General features: G+C 60.7%; 1 protein-coding gene across 3 annotated transcripts in view; it reads left to right on the plus strand.

Annotated features, from left to right (window-relative positions):
- Positions 1–22,229, plus strand: part of LOC119090437 (adenosylhomocysteinase-like 1) — a 90,220-nt gene that overhangs the window by 65,745 nt on the left and 2,246 nt on the right. For all 3 annotated transcript variants that reach the window (XM_037213241.1, XM_037213242.1, XM_037213244.1), the window contains 8 exons: positions 2,049–2,151; positions 5,208–5,375; positions 6,094–6,244; positions 7,606–7,758; positions 8,813–8,978; positions 9,378–9,545; positions 12,477–12,555; positions 15,085–15,205. In XM_037213241.1, coding sequence (XP_037069136.1) covers positions 2,049–2,151; positions 5,208–5,375; positions 6,094–6,244; positions 7,606–7,758; positions 8,813–8,978; positions 9,378–9,545; positions 12,477–12,555; positions 15,085–15,205 — 1,109 coding nt within the window. The remainder of the gene's footprint in view (positions 1–2,048; positions 2,152–5,207; positions 5,376–6,093; positions 6,245–7,605; positions 7,759–8,812; positions 8,979–9,377; positions 9,546–12,476; positions 12,556–15,084; positions 15,206–22,229) is intronic.

Raw genomic sequence — 22,229 nt, forward strand, 5'->3', positions numbered from 1 at the left:
GCGGCAGACCGGGCTGGTGACCCGGGCTGATTCTGGCCGGCGCTCCTCTGTTGGCGTCGGCCGGTGGCGGCAGACTGGGCTGGTAACCCGCACTGATGCTGGCCGGTGCTCCTCCGTTGGCGTCGGCCGGTGGCGGCAGACCGGGTTGGTAACCCGGACTGATGCTGGCCGGCGCTCCTCCGTTGGCGTCGGCCGGTGGCGGCAGACCGGGTTGGTAACCCGGACTGATGCTGGCCGGCGCTCCTCCGTTGGCGTCGGCCGGTGGCGGCAGACCGCGCTGGTGACCCGCACTGATGCTGGCCGGCGCTCCTCCGTTAGCACTGATTGGCTGTCCGGCCTTCCGACTGCAGTTGAATTAAATTCTCTCTCATGGGCTGATGCATGGAAGTCGACTGCGCCTTTGTCTTGGCCCTGATGGGCAGTGACTGTAATAAACGCGCGGGACGTTTCCCCCGGACGTCGATTCGGTGTGCAGGAAGCGGCGTCGAGTTGTCGGTCGGTCCACTCCCCCCCCCCCCTTCGTTCCCCCTGTCGCTATGCGTGTCCTGATTGGCCAGATTCTCGAATAGTGGTGTGTAAGTCCGCCCATAGCTGGCCTTGTGTGCCCGGTAATGGGGTAAGGCCGCATCTCATCAGCGCGCTTTAATGACATGGCATAGTGACGGGAAGGCCGGACGTGTTCGAGAATTGAGCTGAAATAGCGGAATACGTGTCATGTGCCCCACCTCCATCCCCCTTTCCTTCCTGTCGGCTTCTGAGGGGCTTGACCATCCCTGGAGCGCCGGAGACAACAGCTCTGCGAGATGTGGGGAACCAAGAAACCTAGGAGACCAACCGTATGGGAGACAAGGAAACAACGGCACACAAGAAACAAGTCGTGACGGCATGCTGGTGCCCCAGCGGGACCGGAGACCCGAGCAGATCCGAGCAGATCCGAGCAGACCTGAGCAGACCTGAGCAGACCTGGAGCAGGCCTGGACGAACCAGACCGTGGGAGACCAGAGCGCGGCGGCGCCGGCCCGCCGCGCCGCCGCCGCCGCCGCCGCTGTAGGACACAGTGTATTATCGTTGGCGCGCCTTCTGACCGAGCCGCCCTCAGCACCTTTTCTCCGGCCAACGCGTCCCCGTCTAACCGTGCCCTGATGCTGTGTGATGCACGCTGTGGCGGAGCCTCTATAGGCGTCCATTGGGGCGTTTGCTCTTTTTTTGTCCTCATTTGTTGCAATATTGTTAGTTGTACTACTTTGCCAAATATTTGAATGCATTATGCCATAGCTTTGTGTAAAAATAGCAATACAAGACCCAAGTGTATTCTAAGGCCGAAGTGTTGGCCGTGGCGGTCATTTTCTGGTGCATCGTCGCCGTGCGCGGTCAGACTTGTGTACTTGTCCGCGCCGCCCTCGATCTGGACCGGGCTCTGGTGGAGACGGCTGCCGGGCTGGACGCTCTGGATCGGGCTCTGATGGAGATGGGTGCGGGGCTGGACGCTCTGGATGGGGCTCGGGTGGAGACGGCTACCGGGCTGGACGCTCTGGATCGGGCTCTGGTGGAGACGGTTACCGGGCTGGACGCCCTGGATGGGGCTCTGGTGGAGACGGCTACCGGGCTGGACGCTCTGGATCGGGCTCTGATGGAGACGGGTGCGGGGCTGGACGATCTGGATCGGGCTGCCGGACTGGACGCGCCGCCCTCGATCTGGATCGGGCTCTGATGGAGACGGCTGCCGGGCTGGACGCGCCGCCCTCGTTCTGGATGGGGCTCTGGTGGAGACGGCTGCCGGGCTGGACGCGCCGCCCTCGTTCTGGATGGGGCTCGGGTGGAGATGGCTGCCGGGCTGGACGCTCTGGATCGGGCTCTGGTGGAGACGGCTTCCGGGCTGGACGTTCTGGATGGGGCTCGGGTGGAGACGGCTGCCGGGCTGGACGCTCTGGATCGGGCTCTGGTGGAGACGGCTGCCGGGCTGGACGTTCTGGATCGGGCTCGGGTGGAGACGGCTGCCGGGCTGGACGCGCGGCGGCTGCTGACGGCGACATCTGTTCTCCGCGCAGGTTCTGGTGGAGACGCTCATCTCTCTGGGAGCCAGCGTGCGATGGGCGGCCTGCAACATCTACTCCACGCAAAACGAAGTCACGGCGGCTCTGGCAGAGAAGGGTGAGTATTTGAGTGAGAGGGGTGAGGGGGTGAGTTTTGCGGCGGATTTCGCCCTGCATTGTGATCAAGGGTTGCGTATTAAAGATGATCACGCGTGTTTGGTTCTTGCTTTTTAGACTCGGGCTGTCCTGCGTTCGTTAATTTTCATGGTATCGTGCCGATTACCAAGTGCGTGCATCACCGCTGGTGTATCTGTCTGTACTATATCTGTATTTTCTCAGACGCTTACCTTGCGGGCACGCTTACGTAAAATGGAGTCGTTGTACGCAGCAGGCATCCTCTTGGTCCGTTCGGCGCACTAAGCTGTAACCCCTGTATCAGACGGCATCACTCGTGTTTTCCTAGCCGAAAAGTGCCGGGCGTGTTCTTTTCCCAAACAGAAAAATCAATACCTGATCAAGGCCTTCGACTGTGAGCAGAGACCCGCCCCCGTGCAGTACGTCGGTTACTGACTACGATGTTGCACGTGACCTCGTCAAATTCTAACTTCAGTGGTCTGAGTAGATTTCCGAACAAGCCACGCGCGCCTGCGTTCGGTCACGTGGTCAGCTTCATCTCGCCGCGCGTCGCAAGCTGTCGCCTCGCGATCCCATTCTGCTGACGTCCTCTGCGCGGGCGGCTGTCCTCTGACGTCATCGGCGCGTGCGTCTGACCCCTGACCTCTGCCGCCCTCACCTCGGCCCAGATCTGACGCGCCGGCCGCCGAACCCTTGCGGCGCAGGATGGGAACGTGCTCCGGCCGCCGGGCGGAATCGACCAAGCCGGGGCCGTCCTTGGCAGTGCGTGACCCCGATCGCTCCGATGCGACTGCCGCAGGCGGGCCCGGTCAACATTGCCATTGGTTTTGGACAGACACACAGTTTGGTGTTATCGCTGGGATGAAGTGTTGAGGCGACTTCGTTAGTGGCTTTTCCTTAGAGGCGCAGCCAGTGTTGGTACGGGATGGGGACATGAAGCTTGATGAAGACCCGACCTCAGATAGCCCACTCAAAGTCAGCGGGCTCTGTCCACTTCCACTCACAAGGACTCCGATGTGATTTTGTGATCAGGTCATGCCGACGCGCGCGGTTATGGAGGGGCCTGGAGCCTGAAAAGAATCCGTCTTTCCCGAGCATAGGGGCCCATTACCAGTTCCAATCAGAGCCTGAAGGGGCATTTTGTTCCAGCCCGCTAACCGGCCCCCGTTCTGCGGAGACAGGTCCGAGGTCCCTGATCCATCCGGAGGCTCTTTGATCGGAGCAGGGGCCCTTGTGGACGCAAGATGATGTCTGTCCGGCGCGGGGGTCCAATCTATATTTTTTCTTTAGCACGGCCCCAGTTCGCTCTATCGGGCTTCTGGCCAAGACTGGGCGGAGGGGTCGTTCGGCACTGGAGGCCCGAAGGCACGTTACTGACGCTCGTTACTGGAGGCCCTGTCTGAACGAGGCCCTGATCGTTACTGGGGCCCCTGTGCCTGTTGCTGGGACTCTTCTACTGTCTTGCTGTGGACGATTTCACTGTCAACTTTCACATTTTCTTTCTTTGTCAGAGGGGCGTGAAAATCACAATAGGCCCTCCGACATTCGGACCGACCGTTCCAGCCCCTGTTCAGGGTTCTGATCGACCCAGGACCCCGTGCCGACCCAGGACTCAGTCCCTGCTCAGAGTTCTGATTGACTCAGGACCCCTTGCCGACGCAGGGCTCAGTCCCTGTTCAGAGTTCTGGTCGACCCAGGACCCCTTGCCGACGCAGGACTTTTTTAGACACTTTTGGCCCCCAGGCCGACACGGGTTCCACTTTTCGTTGTTAGTGTTCTCGGACTGACATGGGGCCCTCGTTGTCCCAGAGGACCCCAACCGGTGCAAGAGGCCCTCTGACACTTGGGGCCCAGTCCTGCAGGCACGGTTTCCTCAATACGGCCTTCTGCCAGCCCTTCGGGGCCCCCAATCGAGACCCAGCGGAATGGAGTGAAGGGGGGAGGGGACACATTCCCCCCGAGCCCCCGCTTGGCCCGCCGTCCTGCCTTTCATTTGTCGGTGCCGGAGCTGGACGCGGACTTCCTGTGCCGATAAAAAGCCCTGTTTCCGGGCGTGACTGTGGAAGGGAGCCAGCGTAAACAGCCTGTGTGCGGATGGCGGCCGTGCCGTGCGCCCGCCTGCCGCACAGCCCACCTGCGCGCGTTAGGAGGCCGGTGGCCCATCGCTCCCTGCCGCCGACGGTGGGCGGTGCCCGAGGTAAAAGGCTGGTCGGCAGGTGGGATGGAAGGGGGGGGGGGCACTCCCCGAATGCACTCAGTCCAATCCACTCTAATCCCCCAGCCCGACTCGCTCGGCGCACAGGCTTTGAAGACAGGCAGCCATGCGTTGGTCCGTGACATTGTGTCGATGGGGCGCGGGACGAGGGCAATCGAGCCGCGTCCGGCTGGCGGGAAGATTTTGCCTCGCTCCCCAATTTCAGCAGTTGTTGCCTGATCTAAGAGATGTTGTTGCCTGAGAAAATATAAAAAGCGTAGATGTATGGCACTCTGGCTGTGTAGCGGGAGCGTGGAAGGGCTTGTGTGTTTTGTACAGAAACTGAAACATTGCGATGGGCCAGAGCACAACTCAGACGGATGTCTTGACACGTAGCGGATGTAACTGCGATGCATTGATGAACAGTTGTTCAGGAGCCCCATGCATAGCAACCCACTACCAAGGCATGCGTGTCAGGATTATCCAGCAGAAAACCGATGCTTGCGGTTGAAGGACACCTCAACGCACAGTATTGCAATGCTGTGCAAGAACGGAAGAAGCCGTTTGGTCCACGCGTTCTGCTGAGTCGCCGCTGGGACTCGGCCGCCGGCTCCGGCTGGGGCTCGGCCGTCGGCTCCGGCTGGGACGCGGCCGCCGGCTCCGGCTGGGACCTGGCCGCCGTCTCCGGCTGGGACCCGGCCGCCGGCTCCGGCTGGGACTCGGCCGCCGGCTCCGGCTGGGACCCGGCCGCCGGCTCCGACTGAGGCTCAGTCGCCGGCTCCGGTACCATCTGTTGTCCCTGTCGGCCTCAGCCTCCCCTGACAGCGCGTCCCGCTCTATGCTAGGCATCTCCGTGTTCGCGTGGCGCGGCGAGACAGAGGATGACTTCTGGTGGTGCATCGACAAGTGCATCAACGCCGAAAACTGGCAGCCCAACATGATTCTGGACGACGGAGGCGACGCCACGCACCTCATGCTTAAGAAGTTTCCGGCCATGTTCAAACTCATACGAGGTGGGCTGCCGCCGGCTGTACGGGTGCTGGCGGGGGGAGGAGGTACGAGGTGGACTGCCGCCGGCCATGCCGCTGCTGGAAGGGGAGAGGGGGGGGGGAAGGGTACGGCAGAGTTGCAGTCAGTATTGCGTTGTCCGCATTCATCTTTTCTTCGTTTCTTTCTAATATTCGTCATATGATTCCTAGTTTAGTTATCTTTCCCTTTTACGATTTTCTGCACCCGTTTCAATCGATATCTGCCCTTTTCTTGCCAAACTCCAATCGTCAACTTCATTTGCACCTTGTTCTCTCCATTTTCGCTAGTCGTCTCATTGGCGATATCTGCATCCCGTTCTCGTTTAATCGGTACGTCGTTTGGTGTCACATCATCGCCTTCGCCCCTGTCATGGTGTTTACGTTGTCGGCCCTATATTCATACGCTGCGTCTCGCCAACACGTACTAGCTGTGTATGGTTATTGGCCATGCTAGTGGGAATGGTTGTAGCATTTTCCTGCTACATCCGGTCATTTTTCGACTAGATTCAGGCGTTTCTACTGCTAGTAGTCTCTAACAAATGGTTCTGTATTGAACCCATCTTGGTCTAAAGGAGTTTATCAGGTACTCACAAACCAATGGGAGATCTGTGACGTGTCCGCTCCAGTGCACTGTGGCGTTCCGCCAGGCATTGTCGAGGAATCTGTGACGTGTCCGCTCCAGTGCACTGTGGCGTGCCGCCAGGCATTGTCGAGGAATCTGTGACGGGCGTGCACCGGCTGTATCAGCTGAGCAAGCAGCAGAAGCTGTGCGTGCCGGCGATGAACGTCAACGACTCGGTCACCAAGACAAAGTTCGACAACCTCTACTCCTGCCGCGAGAGCATCATTGACAGGTCCGCCGGAGCAAGGGAGGGAGGAGGAGAGGGTCTCAACATCGCTTTTCATAAGAGGCGTGGTGACGTGCGTCGTGTTCTCTTTAAAAAGCCCGTCGTCTGGGAAGCTTTCAGAATGGTTTGGTATGCTCGGTGGTGCTGGTTTGAAGAGTGCGTAAGGGTTGCATGAGAAGCCTTAGCGAACAGCGAACTGGTTCGAGGCACACTGCAGAACAGCTGTAAATGGGAACAGTGACAATTGGAGTTGAACCCAGTTGTCAATGCAACATGACGTTTCAAATTTTGCTATACAAGAACGTTACGTTTTCCTGCGGAGCGGTAGATAGCATGTGAGGAGATTTGGCGTCCTGCGAAGCATTCTCTTTTCCCAGCGCAGCGATCATAAGCTGCCCCATGCCGTCAGCTGATCTATCCGCCCCACTCGCGGGCCCCCGCCAGCTCCTTCTGCAGACCCGGCTGGCTGGAGGTCCTTTGTCGAGCGTCGTGTCCGAGGTGTGCCACGTATTGTGTGCCTGGTGTCGACCGATGGGGTGCAGCGGCCCGGCAGGCGAAGGAAGTGGCCCATGCCGACGGAGAGACTGCGAGCGTTGGCTCTACCGCTGGCTGCCTGCCATCTGCTAATGGCTCATTCCGTACCCTAACTGCGTGTCGTACTGTGCATTTCAAGGATAAATGTTGCTTGGCTCATCACCGTGGCTATCTGCCGATTCTAGAAATAGAGGAGCGTGGACGAACGACGGCGCGATCTGTACTATGTTAATTCTGGCGGGGAGCTTGGTTGGACGACGTTGGGATCTGAACCATGTTAATTCTGGCGGGAAAGCACCAGGCCGCTGCTCATAACGACGAGTGAATGATACCGTTGGTGTTTTTTTTTTAAGATGTGACGTTGAACATTGCATACCAATCAGAAATCAGAATACGAACGTATCGTGGCATATCTCCGCCTCTCCAAGCGCCTTCTCTGTCCTTGTCACGACACACCATGTCACAGTATCTCGGTTCGCCCGTCAACGCCGTCACCACGTCGTGACATGTCACGGTGTTTCGGATCGCCCGTCACCGCTGTCACCATGTCGTGACATGTCACGGTACCTCGGACCGCTCGTCACCGCTGCCGGCCCGTCCTGAACCGCCAATCCACCGCGCCTGACTCCGCCGTTCTGTCGCGCCTGACTCCGCCGTTCTGTCGCGCCTGACGCCGCCGTTCTGTCGCGCATGACTCCGCCGTTCTGTCGCGCTTGACTCCGGCGGTCTGCCGCGCCTGACGCCGCCGTTCTGTCGCGTCCGACTCCGCCGTTCTGTCGCGCCTGACTCCGCCGTTCTGCCGCGCCTGACGCCGCCGTTCTGCCGTGCCACAGCCTGAAACGCTCCACGGACATCATGTTCGGCGGCAAGCAAGTGGTGGTCTGTGGCTACGGCGAGGTCGGCAAGGGCTGCTGCCAGTCGCTGAAGGGCCTCGGCTGCGTCATCAGCGTCTGCGAGGTGGATCCCATCTGCGCCCTGCAGGCCTGGCAAGTGGGCGGTGGGGCGGGCCGGCCGCCGCCGCTGCCGCCGGTGGACAGCTGTCCACGCGCCGCTCCTCTCCGGGGCGTGGACAGGCCGCTCCTCTCCGGGGCGGGCCGGCCGCCGCCGCTGCCGCCGGTGGATAGCTGTCCACGCGCCGCTCCTCTCCGGGGCGTGGACAGGTCGCTCCTCTCCGGCGCTTGGACAGCTGTCCGCGCACCGCTCCTCTCCGGGGCGTGGACAGGCCGCTCCTCTCCGGCGCGTGGACAGCGTCCACTCGGAATGGGCTCGTGCTCGCTCTCGCTTTCTGTCGACTCCGGCTGAGGAGGGATGTCTTCCTGGAGAGGAAGGGCGTGGAGACGAGACCGCAGACGTGTGTGTGCGGGTGGGTGTGTATGTGTGCTTTTCTTTCGCCCCCAGCATCTGGGAGACGGAAACCTCCGGGCAGCAGCGTAACGATTTCAACAGTCCTAGTTTGAACCGACCGACTGGCTGCTGGAACCAGTTTGTCGTAAAATGACTTCAACTGGTGTGGTTCATGTGTGGTCACGTGACATTTTGAAATGTTCGTGTTCTGAATGGGTTAAGCACATTAGCAAGTGGCCTGTGCCTACCCCAATAAGGTTGTAACTGTCTTGGCATGCGTTCACGGCCGGCACCCCAAGCCCGCAACTACATGCAAAGCATCTTCGAATAGCAGTTCAAACCACGCTTTTAGTTGGATCTTGTTGTGTCTCAGAAAGGGCGAAATGCCTCACCATGTGTGATTTCTTCCGTATTTCTTTGCTTCTGGAACAGGCAATGTGCTGGAGGAAAACGCTCAGGAATGTAGAGATTTCAGGGAGTTGCATGATACATTATATTTTTCAGACATGCTTCCTAAAACCGTATGATTATACTGGATACCTGAGTGGAATCAGCTGTTCACATGGCCACCCAGTTTCCCACTACTATAGGAATTCTGTTGACTACCGCTGATGCGATGAATTCACTGCCTCTGTTTATTTGCGGCTGTTTATGGAACCTGTGACTTCTCTCTCTGAGGCTAGATGTCGCCCGCAGCATGGACGGGTTTCGCGTGGTGAAGCTCAGTGAAGTAATCCGTCACGTTGACATAGTGATCTCGGCCACGGGCAACAAGAACGTCGTCACCCGCGACCACATGGACCGCATGAAGAACGGCGCCCTGCTCTGTAACATGGGCCACTCCAACACGGAGATTGACGTGGTGGGTGGCGGCCCGGCGCACTAGTAGGATGGCAGGCGTCCGCTGTGTGGCGCCAGCCATGTCACACCAGCAGCGGCGCCCGGGCGTCGAGTTGGTTTTCAAGCTCTGCCTTTTTTGTTCGGCTTGAATACCCAGTCATGCAATGGGCAGCTAAACGTAGTCTAGGTCGTCATACCTACATAGTTCTACTCTTCCGTGCTTTTTGCTATGGGTACTCTCTAGCTGGTATCACGTGCGAACTACCGGGGCTTCAATTGCTTAGTTAATTCCCAGATATCTGCGGCCCTGAGGCCGCGTGCTCTTCTCCGTCTGTCCTCTGCTCCAGCTCTGCCAGGCCGTGTACCTTTGTACCGGTCCTCTCTGCGCCTGTGGTTGCTGACTATGCGTGCGCGCCGGCAGAACTCGCTGCGTACGCCCGAGCTGACCTGGGAGAAGGTGCGCTCCTCGGTGGACCACATCATCTGGCCGGACGGCAAGCGGATCGTGCTGCTGGCCGAGGGCCGCCTCGTCAACCTCACCTGCTCCAGCGTGCCCTCGTTCGTCGTCTCCATCTCGGCCGCCACCCAGGTGAGGCCCGACGCCGCGCCCCGTGCGAAGGCGACGTCTGGTGTTGCCCTCTTCCGGTTCTGTCCAGCTGGCGGGCGCGCCGATCCTACCGCGCTGCGACGCTCGGCAGCTGACGCAAATGGCTGGATGGCTGGGGAAGGGGTTGTGCCGCCTGCGCTGCCCTTGTGCGCCAAATCGACCGGGAGACCTGCTTCCTGCGTGATCTCTCTGCGCCAGGAGGCCATCCCGCCCGCGCCAAACGAGCTCTCTCGTGCGCGCTGCACCCGTGGCTGGCCGGCGGGCTTCCCGCCGCCGTTTGTCTGTCACCATCCAGGCCGTGGCGCGCGGCTCGTGTCTCCAGGTGCCCCCTCTCCAGCTGCGCGCCTGAGCAGCGGCGGTGGTAGCTGCCGTAGCTGACGTGGCTGACGTGGCTGACGTGGCTGCCCGCCCGGTGACGCCCGCCCACGCATCGCCACCAGGGCTATCGGTCGACCAGATGTGCCCCCACCCCCACCCCAACCCGGCATCCCGCCTGTTTCCGTCATGTGTCGATCCCGGACGGTGTGGGAGATGACCTTGCACGCGGCGGCCGGCACCTGGCGACCGGGCCGGCCTGGTGGCGGAAAACTTCGATAAGCTTCAGTTCACTTCAGTGAGCAGTTTTCAGCCATCTGGCGACGTAGGAGAGTGTTTAAGGGCTGACGAGCGAAATTGATGCTCCGCCGTCCTAGTCAATGTCAATTTGTGCTGTACATTGCACGCCGGTAATGGCGGCATTGCACTTCGTGGCCATTGCAAAAAGGAATGACGTAGCTTACGCTGTGCCGTAGCGTGCCGCTCGTGTCGTCGGCTGTCCGCTCTTCAGCTGCGTACCTGGATAGCGGCGGCGGTGGCGGCGATGCGGCCGTCCCCTCCCAGCCGGGGAATACCTGCCCACCCTTCACCACCAGGGTCATCGGCCGGCCAGATGTGCCCCTCTCCCCCCCCCCCCCCCCCACCCCCGCCTGTTTCCGTCTTATGGCGAGTGGCATAGCGTGCGGCAGTTTGTGTAAACCTTACTAGCACGGGGACGCGTTTCCTGACGGTGGCTGTGTAGACCTCCAAGTATCGTGCGAATATTACTGCTAAATGTATCATCAGGAATCACTTTACTGAAGGCTTTACGAGCGCTCGTGCTTACAAGAGGACCGCTATCTCTTTTGTTGGCCACAGATGCTCGTGTAGTCACAACATAGATGTATTATGTCGTTGTTAGTAGCGTCAGCAGGGTGGCAGGATATCTGGTAGGAGGGCGCTGCCGCGCCTCAGGCTCGTCGGCCTGCAGCGAGCCGGCCCAGCCGGGGCGCCGGAAGTCGTCTATTTCCGGCCGCCGGCGAGCGTCTCTGCAGGGCGCGACTGCGACAGGGATTGTGTCGGGCTGAAATATGTGGTGGCTCGCCAGTGCTGGCTGTTTGAATTGTACATTCGGCGGGAGCGCTCCCGCTCCGTACCATCTGGCAAAGCGAGGTCGTGGGCGGACGGTTGTGCAAGCGTTTAGCAGGCATCAGGCAACATCGATAATGTCATACAGACATTCAACAGGCATTTCGCCTGTTAGGTAGCTTGGCGACGTCATGTCCTGTGATCAGCTGCTATAAGTTCGCTATTAATGTCATTAGACCGATTAATTATGCTCGACCCATGAACTCGATTGACGCCCCGATCGGCTCACTTCCTGGTCGATGCCCAAGTGGGCGCTGCTCTGGACGGCGGTCGGGGCAGGAGGAGCGGCGGCCTCCGCACGCGGCCACGGCCGGCGCCGGCCGGACGCCTCGAGGCGAGGAGCGGCGGCCTCCGCACGCGGCCAACGGCCGGCGCCGCCGGACGCCTCGAGGCGAGGAGCGGCGGCCGACGCCCGGCCGGCCTGGGCGGCGGCCTCTGCACGCTTGCCCCGGCCGGCGGCGGCGGCGTGACCCCGCCGGCCGCCACAGTTCTGCGCGGCGCCGCCGGCCGGCAATTGATGACGCGATCAGAGGTGGCGGCGATGATTTCACGGCTGCTGACGGCGCCGGCGCCGCCCCCGCTGCCCCGGTCGGGCCGGCGCCGCCGCCGCCGCCGACCGGCTCTATTACGACGCTGGCCCGGACGGGACATTAATCGCCGTCGCGTCCGCCGCGGTGGGATGGGTCGGACACACGTCCATGTGACGGCCGCCTGAGCCGCCTGCTGCTGGCTATTTTCAATCGCTGCCTCCGGCTGGTCGGCTGGCTCCGACGCTGCAACGGCCGTGTCAAAAGCGTTGGCACCGCTCAGATGGAAAGTGTCGAGGCTCGGTGGTGAATGGGAACGTCCTTATCGTACGCAGTGGGTGCCCTATAGCGTGACCGCTTCACCAAACCTACCTCCGCACCACAGTGAACTGTCGCGTCTGTCCGTGATTTTAGTCGCTCTATTTGCATTGTCACTGTCGGCGGGAGCTGGGCGGCTTTTGATGCCGACGTTTTGGTCGTCCGGCTGCCAGGATCAGGTCCAGCGCCAGGTCCAGCAGCGTGTCTCGGCACACATGGCCGCGTGACCGGTGGGCGGCAGCGGGGCGGCGCCAGGCTCGCCACCGCCCCAACACAGGATGTTTTGTCTTCACGATACTATTGTTCTGGATCTCGTGCTCGGTACTGAGCGGTAGCTGAGAACTCAGCGCTATGCTGACATCCAGACCGGCTTCTGCGGAGACCAGGGTGTCCTCAAAGTGCGACCCGCTTTGTCCGTGTCCGTGCTAATACTCGTTCTGATGTGACCGAAACTCTTGTGTTTTTGTTGTTGTTTTTTTGCCAGACATGGTCGCTGTTGCTGCTTGCTTCGGTGCGGCCGTGTCCGTGGCGTGCAGGTTATGAGCCGGCCGCGTGCACGCCTGATCTGAGCTGAGGGTGCTGCGGTGCCGACCTGCCCAGAGCTGACCCGCCGCCTCTGCCGCAGGCTTTGGCGCTGATCGAGCTGTTCAACGCTCCGGCCGGCCGATACAAGGCGGACGTCTACCTGCTGCCCAAGAAAATGGGTACGTCCCGCACGGCGGAACGGGCAGCGTCGTGTGGCGGCCACGCGGCCTGCGTTGCGGGGTGTAGGAGGGACTGACAGCGAGGAGGGCGGTCGTACGTCGGGCGCGGCGGCGCAAGTGACTGCAGTCTGTCGCCCGTCACCCGGCGGCCACGCGGCCTGTGTTGCGGGGTGTAGGAGGGACTGACAGCGAGCAGGGCGGTCACACGTCGGGCGCGGCGGCGCAAGTGACTGCAGTCTGTCGCCCGTCACCCGGCGGCCACGCCGACTGGCAGATGCTCATGGCGGCTGGCTGCTGCCGTTCGCAGCTGGATCCAGCTGTCACTTGTTCCGCCTCAACCTGGCTCACCTACCGTCTGTCCGAACGTAACCTGGCTCACCTACCGTCTGTCCGAACGTAACCTGGCTCACCCACCGTCTGTCCGAACGTAACCTGGCTCACCTATCCTCTGTCCGAACGTAACCTGGCTCACCCACCGTCTGTCCGACCTTAACCTTACGCGTCTACCGTCTGTCCCCGCATGCGCTCAGCTTGTTTACGTCCTGTGCCGCGTAAACCTGTCATCTAACATCTGGCTCGCCTAAACCTTCATCTAATATCTGTCCCGCATAAACCTGTCATATAATATCCATCCCGCCCAAACCTGTCATCTAACATCTGTCCCACCTTAACCTGTCCTCCAACATGTCCCGCACTGGATATTTTCATTTGGCATCTCCTTTTTTGTCTTTTTGTCTTTGGCCTTTTTTCTTTTCCGTTTTTTGTTGTTGTTGTCTTCCCCGAAACTCCCTGTCCACGCCGACTTCCTGATGTCTGTCTCATCTAGCCTTTGCCTTGGTTAAACCTGTCCCCTTTACCCTCTCGCCTCCGTAAACATTGGTCGCCTTCTCTCAGTCCGGCCTGAATCTTTCTTGTTTACCATATGTCTCGTCTTAAGCAGTCCCGCCTAACCGCCGTCCCGCTTGGAAATGTCTCGCTTACTGTCTTCCCCGCTTAAACCTGCTTTGCCTACCCACGTGCCGCTTCAATCTGGTTCATGTTGCCCTCTATTCCGCCTGAACCTGTCATGTGTGGCCCCCGTGCCACCTACGGCCGGTGTTGCCCCCCCCCCCCCCTCTCCCCCCTCCTGCCCGCCTGCCGCACCGGCACAGCCTCAATCTTGTGTGACCCATGTGCCACCTACGGCCGGTGTTGCCCCCCCCCCTCTCCCCCCTCCTGCCCGCCTGCCGCACCGGCACAGCCTCAATCTTGTGTGGCCCCTGTGCCACCTACGGCCGGTGTTGCCCCCCGCCTGCCCGCCTGCCGCACCGGCACAGCCTCCAGCCGCAGACGACGTCCGGAGCAGCGAGGCTTTAATCGGCCGGCGGGAGATCGCCGCCGCGATTGTCCTGCCGAGCGCGGTCGGCTCTGTGTCTGCTGCAAGGCGTACCGTGCCGTGGCGCGCCGTGGCGTGCCGTGCCGTGCTGTGCCGTGCTGTGCCGTGCTGTGCCGTGCCGTGGCGAGCCGTGCCGTGCCGTGCCGTGCCGTGCCGTGCCGTGCCGTGCCGTGCCGTGCCGTGCCGTGCCGAGCCGTGCCGTGCCGTGCCGTGCCGTGCCGTGCCGTGCCGTGCCGTGCTGTGCCGTGCCGCGGTGCGCCGTGGCGAGCCGTGCCGTGCCGTGCCGTGCTGTGCCGTGCCGTGCCGTGCCGTGCCGTGCCGTGCCGTGCCGTGCCGTGCCGTGCCGTGCCGTGCCGTGCCGTGCCGTGCCGTGCCGTGCCGTGCCGTGCCGTGCCGTGCTGTGCCGTGCAGTGCCGAGCCGGGCCGTGCTGTGCTGTGTCGTGCTGTGCCATGCCGGGCCGGGCCGGGCCGGGCCGTGCAGTGGTCTGGCCATCCCTCATCACTGTGGGGGCCCGCCACCGCCGCTGTGTTGTCCGCTTTGTCAGATCATTTGAGTGGGCTGCGTCGAGAGATAGAGGATGCCGGGGGCGTTTTGCGAGGCTCGCTTGATATGGGGTCGGCGCGCTCGTCGCGGAGGAACCGTTTTACGGCGTTACCGCCCGCCGGCAAACTGATAGACGCGTGATATTACCTCTGTTTGAGGTATTCTGGTCTTTGAACGCCTGATGGTGCGGAGGCGTCGCTTGAAAATGTGTTGCGCTCGCTACGCTCTCGGTGCGAGCTCGGTAAAATGTATCAGGAGTGCCTCTGAAGTGAAACCATGTTGTCACTTCCGGCCGGGGGAAAGGACACGTCTTGGTCGCTCGCAGGCAGCATGTCGTTCAGGCTGCAGCAAATAGACGCGTGGTCCACGATGGGACGAAACAAGGACACGTTATTCTCCGTCTCGCTGTGGAAAGGGCTATCCTTTCGTCTGACGCGGAAGACGGCATTACCGTACCCTGATGTGATATTCATGATTCGAGTGCAATGCCACCAAACCTTGCTGCATCGCGAGACAGCAGTGCTGTCGTCCCACCCCGCACCCGTCTCACCGTGACACTGTGCGGCGAGCCGTGACGCACGTGACGACAGCGTGATCCGTTGGCCGGCAGACGAGTACGTGGCCAGTCTCCACCTGCCCTCGTTCGACGCCCACCTGACCGAGCTGACCGAGGAGCAGGCCAAGTACATGGGCCTCAACAAGGCCGGTCCATTCAAGCCCAACTACTACAGGTGCGTGGGGCGGCCGCGCGGCTGGTGCACGGCCGGCCGCTACAGCGCGACGCTGCACCGCGTCCGCCTCCGTTGCGCGGCTGGACGGCGGCGCGGCGCGGCCGTGGAGGCCCCCGTCGCAGCGCTCAGCCGCGGGTCGGTGTCGGCCGCCACGTTGACCTCGGCCGGCCGGCGGCCGTTCGTCGGGGGAAACCCCGGCGTCGTGAGCGCGCGCTCCGGCGAGAGCTTACGTCTGGCGGGGCCACGGCGCCAGGCCCGACGCCAGGCGGACCGACACCGCTGGCGCCGGACCGCTGGCGCCGGACCGCTGGCTCCGCTGTATGGCAGACTGAGGCTCTTCCCGTCCTGTGCAGGCTTTGCGTGGTTCGCCCGTGGCGGCGGGTTGGCACTCGCTGCACAGTACTTTGCCCTTAGCGCAGTATTGCAGTACTGCACCCACACATGCAGCAAGCACATGCAGTGACCTCATGTCACGAATTCAGGATCCCTTTCAAAAACGCTGGACTGCTGTCTGGTATGACCGCCACCCGGGGCGCGAGCCGTTTGTACCGTGGCTCCGTGCGACGCGCGGCGCCGCGGGCCGCCGTGTCGTGCGGAGCTCTGCCCAACGACGGGCGCCAGTGGTGTCATCCCGCCTGGCGGTTCGGCGGCTCTTCCACCCGTATCGCGGTGCTCACGCCGACCTGCTGCCCCAGCCGGCGACCCGCCGCCGGCCGGAGCCACTCGGCCGCGCGTGGGCGCTCCAATATGGGCTGGTCCGTACGGCCGACGGGCACCGGATGACGACCGGCGCGCACAATGGCCCGGCCGGCGCCGGCGGCCGCCGCTGCGCTCGTCGCCGCTGCGCCCGGCCGGCGCTGCCGCTGGCTCGTCGCGATGAAAGGCGCTGACGTCGACCGGCTTCCGCCAATCGCTAATTAGCGGGAGTTGGCGACGGGGGAGGGGGAGACGCGGATGGACGCGGACTGGTGGGAGGAGGCGGCGGCGGTGGCGGCGCGCGCGGAGCTGCTGACAGCAGGGCCGCGGCGCTGACGGCCGCCGCCTGAGGCCGCCCTGCTCGCGGATCACCGGCGGTCGCCGGCGAGTCCGGAGAAGCAGTTGGCTGACTGACGTCTGAGGCTGGTGAGTCGCCATCACAGACCGTCTGAGGCTGGTGAGTCGCCATCACAGACCGTCTGAGGCTGGCGAGTCGCCATCACAGACCGTCTGAGTTTTCGCAGTGACAGACTGGCGCCGACCGCCGGAGATAGCGGGAGTTCTTCAACGCGGACTGTGACGGACGGGCGGCCTTTCCGGGCAGACCGCCCGCCCTGACACGGAACCGGAGCGTGGCAGAACCACGCACTAAACGCAGTGTTCCAGCAACACGTTGCAGGCATCCGGCGCTAATTTGATATTGGTAGCACCTAGGTGGGATCTTGCCTGCCAACACCGGCACAGCCGCGCTCGCACTCAGCCAGGCTGTCTGCGATGTGTCTATGTCCTCACGCTGTCTCCGTCCCGCCATCACCTGCGGCCCTGGTCCCCCGCCCACCATCGTTACCGCCCTGGTGTTCTCGCACGTACAATATTTTCTGGTGCGCGGAAACGGATATGCTAAAACACGCATCACATCACTGTCGCTTGAAAGATGATCGCTTGTGCCGCATGCTTACTTCTGTAAAACAAGCACCCGCTCATATTTCAACGATGTGTGGAAGCCTGAGCTGTGCAGACACCCGCGACACGTTTACTCACCAAATCTTCATCATTTGACCAACATCCGCGTGACGGACGGGTCAGAGCTTTTAGCCATGGTGTTTCTCTATAATTGGGAGCTCCACAGTCCCTGGCGAAGAGTGCGACAGACTCCCTTCGCAGCCTTTTGTCTACACCCTTACCCATCGCTTAATTGGCGAGATCGCATCCATTGGAGAACTATCGCGTTCGTGCTCAGACTCGCGCAACGAATTGTTGTAAGACAGCGGTATTTGGTGTGTCGCCCTTTTTCAGCAGTGGTGCATTCAACTTTGGCGGCATCGGGAAACTCGCAGAAAGTGGGCGCAGCTGCAGGCTATTTCGGCCAGAGGCCTAGCTTTAGCAGCGATGCAGACAAAGGTGGCAGACTTCAAGCTAGCTCGATGCGATTTCTTCTGTCTTTTTTCACACGCCTGACATTGAAAGGTGTGCTTCTTGCGGCCCGCGGTCTTGCTGGGCCTGTGAGTCTGGAAGATCGCCAATCGCAATGAATATCTGAGGCGGGGCGGCAGACGCGCCGCCGCAGGTCACTGAAGTGCACAGGTATACATAATCTCGCGAGCGAAGATTCGGTTTCGGAGTCGGCGATATTTCAGCGACTCTGACTCTTCTCTTAACTCCAGCCTGACCATTGAAAAAGCGACAACGGCACCGGATCAGACTCAGTCAGACTCATACTCAAACTCAGGTTGTGACTCGGACTCGGACTCGGACACCGACTCCGACTCTGACCCCGACTCCAACTAGCACGACCCCTCGCATGCATCAGTCACATATTGACTACCGTGTCGTCTTCGAAGATTAAACTGGTTCTCTGACCCAGTTACATTCTCCAATCTGTGTAACTCCTACGCGGGACGACTGGACCATTGCGCTCCGCTGGCCGAGGTACGGCCTTCTTCATAACCATCCACCCGCACAGTTCATCTGCGCGATTGCCTTTCCACAGCATTCAGTGCTCTTGCAGGGCTGCTTTTGATTTTTCAGTTTTTTTCTTTGCGGCCATGTTTCCCGAACGGTCTGATTCTTTGTTGGATAGTTGACCACTTGCGTCACCTCTAGCGCGGTCGGCACTTTAAATCCCTTTCACGAGAGCAGTGATATGGCACACTGACGAAACTGCTGAACACTGCCGATGCCACGTAGCAGCAGCCAATGATGAGCGAGTATTTGCTAAAAAAAAAAACGTCAATGCTGTGATTCCTTTTGATTTCCTGCCGACATCACTGGCCACGCGCGCGGAATCAGAGTGCGCGCCCCCGTGGCGCCCCAAGTGCGGCCGAGGGGTCTTTGGTCTGCGTCCTCAGCTTATCCGTGGCAGCGGCGGCGGCGAGCACACCAACACACGGAGTGCTGTAGGCCTTGTAGTGCATGACTGCCGCCAGTAGATCTGCCGCCGCAGCGCGCCACAGTACATCCCTTTGTAAGGAGGCCTTATGTCCTTGCTCCTATTTAGTCCGACAAAAGCAGTTCGGTTTCACATAATTAATGGAATGCGACAAATAGAATACAGCACATCAAGTCGCTGACCGCGCATTTCACATTCTAAACAGCTTTCATCTATTTGTCAATGTTTAGCTGCTGATATTGCTTGGAACTTGCCGAAATGGATGGCACAGTTTCCAGTTGGTGCGACCGAGTTGTAAAGCGGGAGCCGTAGTGCCGTATGGGCTTTAAGCTGCGCCGAAAATGTCCGGATGTTGCTGTGGTGCCGTCATTGCTTGCCTAACTGTCAGTCCTGACAAGGTGCCGAAGTTGAGTGTGATTGGGCTAAAATTGCTTGTGTTAGCTCTACACATGGTGCCGCAGTTCTAAGTGCGCGCGACAACCCCGCATAAGGTCTGGAAAAGTTGCACTGTCATCGCTGGCGAAAAACAGCAGCTGGCATACCGGACGGCGTGTCTGCAGCGCACGCCCACTCACTCACTCACTACCTCACTCACTCACTCACTCACTCACTCACTCACTCACTCACTCACTCACTCACTCACTCACTCACTCACTCACTCACTCACTCACTCACTCACTCACTCACTCACTCGCTCACTCAAGTGACTACGCCGATGTGTTGCACAGTGGTCCCTCCTCACTGCCCCGGTCCAGCGGCCGGAACAGTGATCCCTCTTTACCGTCCCTGTCCAGCGGCCGGGACAGTGATCCCACCTGACCGCTCTGGTCCAGCGGCCGGGGCAGTGATCCCGCCCACGTCCAGCGGCCGGGACAGTGATCCCGCCCACGTCCAGAGGCCGGGACAGTGATCCCGCCCACGTCCAGAGGCCGGGACAATGATCCCACCTCAACGCCCCCGTCCAGCGGCCGGGACAGTGATCCCACCTGACCGCCCAGGTCTAGCGGCCGGGGCCGGCAGCCCAGGCTCGTCTGATCACGCCCGTTTGGGTCAGCGAGTCTGCATTGTTAGCGGTGCATGCGAACTGGCCTGCTGGCCTAATGCACACCGTACGGGGAACCAGAGGAGGCGTAAGGTCGGGAGGCCCACGTACTGCTGCTGGTAACGGGCGGTCACCCATGAACAGCGGATCATCAGTGCTCGCCTTCGCGCGTTTTTGTCAGGGATTATCATAGGTGGCAAACACAAGACAAGACGAATGAAAACAGGCTGCGCCGACTTCGCTGCCTCAGCAGTGCTGACAGTGTGGGCAGTGCTGGACTCGTGCCTCGCGGCGACGTGGCAGACTTACGCCAGTGTGCGTCCCAGCGGTGGAGCTCGGTTGTCGGGTTTAAGGAGTGCTGGACTCGTGCCTCGCGGCGACGTGGCAGACTTACGCCAGTGTGCGTCCCAGCGGTGGAGCTCGGTTGTCGGGTTTAAGGAGTGCTGGACTCGTGCCTCGCGGCGACGTGGCAGACTTACGCCAGTGTGCGTCCCAGCGGTGGAGCTCGGTTGTCGGGTTTAAGGAGTGCTGGACTCGTGCCTCGCGGCGGCGTGGCAGACTTACGCCAGTGTGCGTCCCAGCGGTGGAGCTCGGTTGTCGGGTTTAAGGAGTGCTGGACTCGTGCCTCGCGGCGGCGTGGCAGACTTACGCCAGTGTGCGTCCCAGCGGTGGAGCTCGGTTGTCGGGTTTAAGGAGTGCTGGACTCGTGCCTCGCGGCGACGTGGCAGACTTACGCCAGTGTGCGTCCCAGCGGTGGAGCTCGGTTGTCGGGTTTAAGGAGTGCTGGACTCGTGCCTCGCGGCGGCGTGGCAGACTTACGCCAGTGTGCGTCCCAGCGGTGGAGCTCGGTTGTCGGGTTTAGAAGACGGCCTACGGGTGACAGTCGGCCAAGAGAGGGCCGTGCGGCCATAAAACTGAGGTTTCGTGGAGTTAGCTTGCATGCCATAGGCCGTTTCTTTCCGTGCGGTTAAAGTGTTGAATAAAAAGCTATGTGGACCAGCTTTAATTGGGTAAGGGTTTTTACAACAACATTTGTTTAGCAGTTATGCCGATTCAAAGGCATTGGGTCGTGGTTGCACCGATTCTGATCCCATTAGCGTATCAAACCATGCGAAGTATTCGATATAATCTGCAATAAAATAACTTGTCGAAATGTAAAACTGATCCAAGGTTGCATCCCCGACTGTTTCCGCACGGATTGCCAGTGGTCATTTGTTTTTTTTCTGGCAATCTTAGAAACTGCGTCAAACTCCTCGCGACATTTTGAAGTGGCATTGGATCATGGCTATCAGGCTACGTAAGGCTGACAGCCAGGTCCCACCTCTGGTCGGAAAGCTAATCTGCAATATGACGTGTCATTGATATTCTGTCCATGGCCTTTTGGATGTGCCGATCTCGAGCTAAATTTGGTCCCTGTGTAGGTCCTTGGTTTCGCTCGACTGGACGCCTGGCTCACGATCTGTGACCTTCCCATGTGTTTGCAGAAGCTCCCCGGTGGTGTCACGTCCATTTGTTTCTGGGAACTCACGATGGGATCTGTTATCATACGGCTTTGAACGGCCTACCTCTTGCCCGCATGGTGTTGCCCGCAGGGCTCTACTCTTGATAGTCAAAATGGTATCCGGCCACTTTCAGGTTTTATTTCTGAGAGGGTGATCCTGTGTTACTGTATGGAGTTACTCAGCTTACGAAGACGTGAGACCTCGCGGTTTCAAAGTTGCGCTTTGCAGTGCGGTGCGTTATAGTGCTCTGTGCTCTGCCGCAGGCCTGGCTTGGCGCGAGTTCTTCCTGGTCCATGTGTATGTGAGCTAGAGTGAGTTCTTCCTGGCCCACGTGTACGTGAGCTGGAGTGAGTTCTTCTTGTTCCACGTGTATGTAAACCAGGGTGAGTTCTTCCTGGTCCATGTTTATGTGAGCTGGATCGTAGTAAGGCCAGACCAGACCGTTGTCGCACCCAAACGCCGAATCCAACTGAGCCGACTGCGTTGTCTGGTGTCTGGGTTTCATGTGCTTGACGCTAGTCCGGAAGAGCCACGCGACAGAGAGACTTTAGATGAACGGCATGCGTGCAGTGCCATTCGGACGGTTGCTGACGGCGGCTACGTTAGCGCCGTGGACACATTGTCACCGGTGGATGCTTTGCACGCCAACTGATGCGCTGCGTGGGCGTGGCAGGCCTTCGCCTTCCCAGGCAGCCTGGGAAGGCGACAAGGGCTCTACGTCGTGTGCAGATCGTCGGCAGAGTGGAGGCGATGCTTTATTTATCGCCGGCAATAGTCAGCACCGCTCGGCAGCGAGCCTCCGGCGCGCGCGCCGCCAGCGTCTGCTGTCGGCGCCGCTGCATATGAGTGTGCGCCGGCTCGCTCGCCATTCAGTTCGCCGTGCGCCAGTCATTTAATAACGGCGCTTTCTTCTAAAGAGGGACGTGATTAAACGAGCTCAGGCGCCGAGCGGGGCGGATCAAAGGCGGAGCCATTCAGCGAAGTGTCGGCAGGATCGTCGTCGGCCTTCACTGCCGCCGGCGCCTGATCCCCGGCCGCTGGCCGCCGAAGCCGGCCGCTGTACCCGTGCTGATCCGACCCGGATGTAAGGTCTAATTTCCTGCTGACAGGGAGCCTGTCGGAGAACGGAGAGCGCGCGGAGAATGGCTGGCGCGTGGGAGGGGGATATTAAACTTGGCGCGTCAATGACGCAGACGGAACAGCGCGCCGGCGGTGCTGCGCGGGCGGCGGCAGCGGCACGTGTGCGGCCATGTAGGCGGCTTCCACGCGCCACAGGGTGTTCGCCGTGTGGAAGCCTGTCCGCTAGCGGAGTCAGTCTGCCTGCTTGTTGTCTGTCTGCCCGGCCACGTTTGTCTGGCAGTTCGTTCTCTGCCTGGCGACGCCGCGTGGAGATGA

The sequence above is a fragment of the Pollicipes pollicipes genome, unplaced genomic scaffold (assembly GCF_011947565.3).
Source record: "Pollicipes pollicipes isolate AB1234 unplaced genomic scaffold, Ppol_2.1 Scaffold_3087;HRSCAF=3621_pilon_pilon_pilon, whole genome shotgun sequence".
NCBI lineage: Eukaryota > Metazoa > Arthropoda > Thecostraca > Pollicipedomorpha > Pollicipedidae > Pollicipes > Pollicipes pollicipes.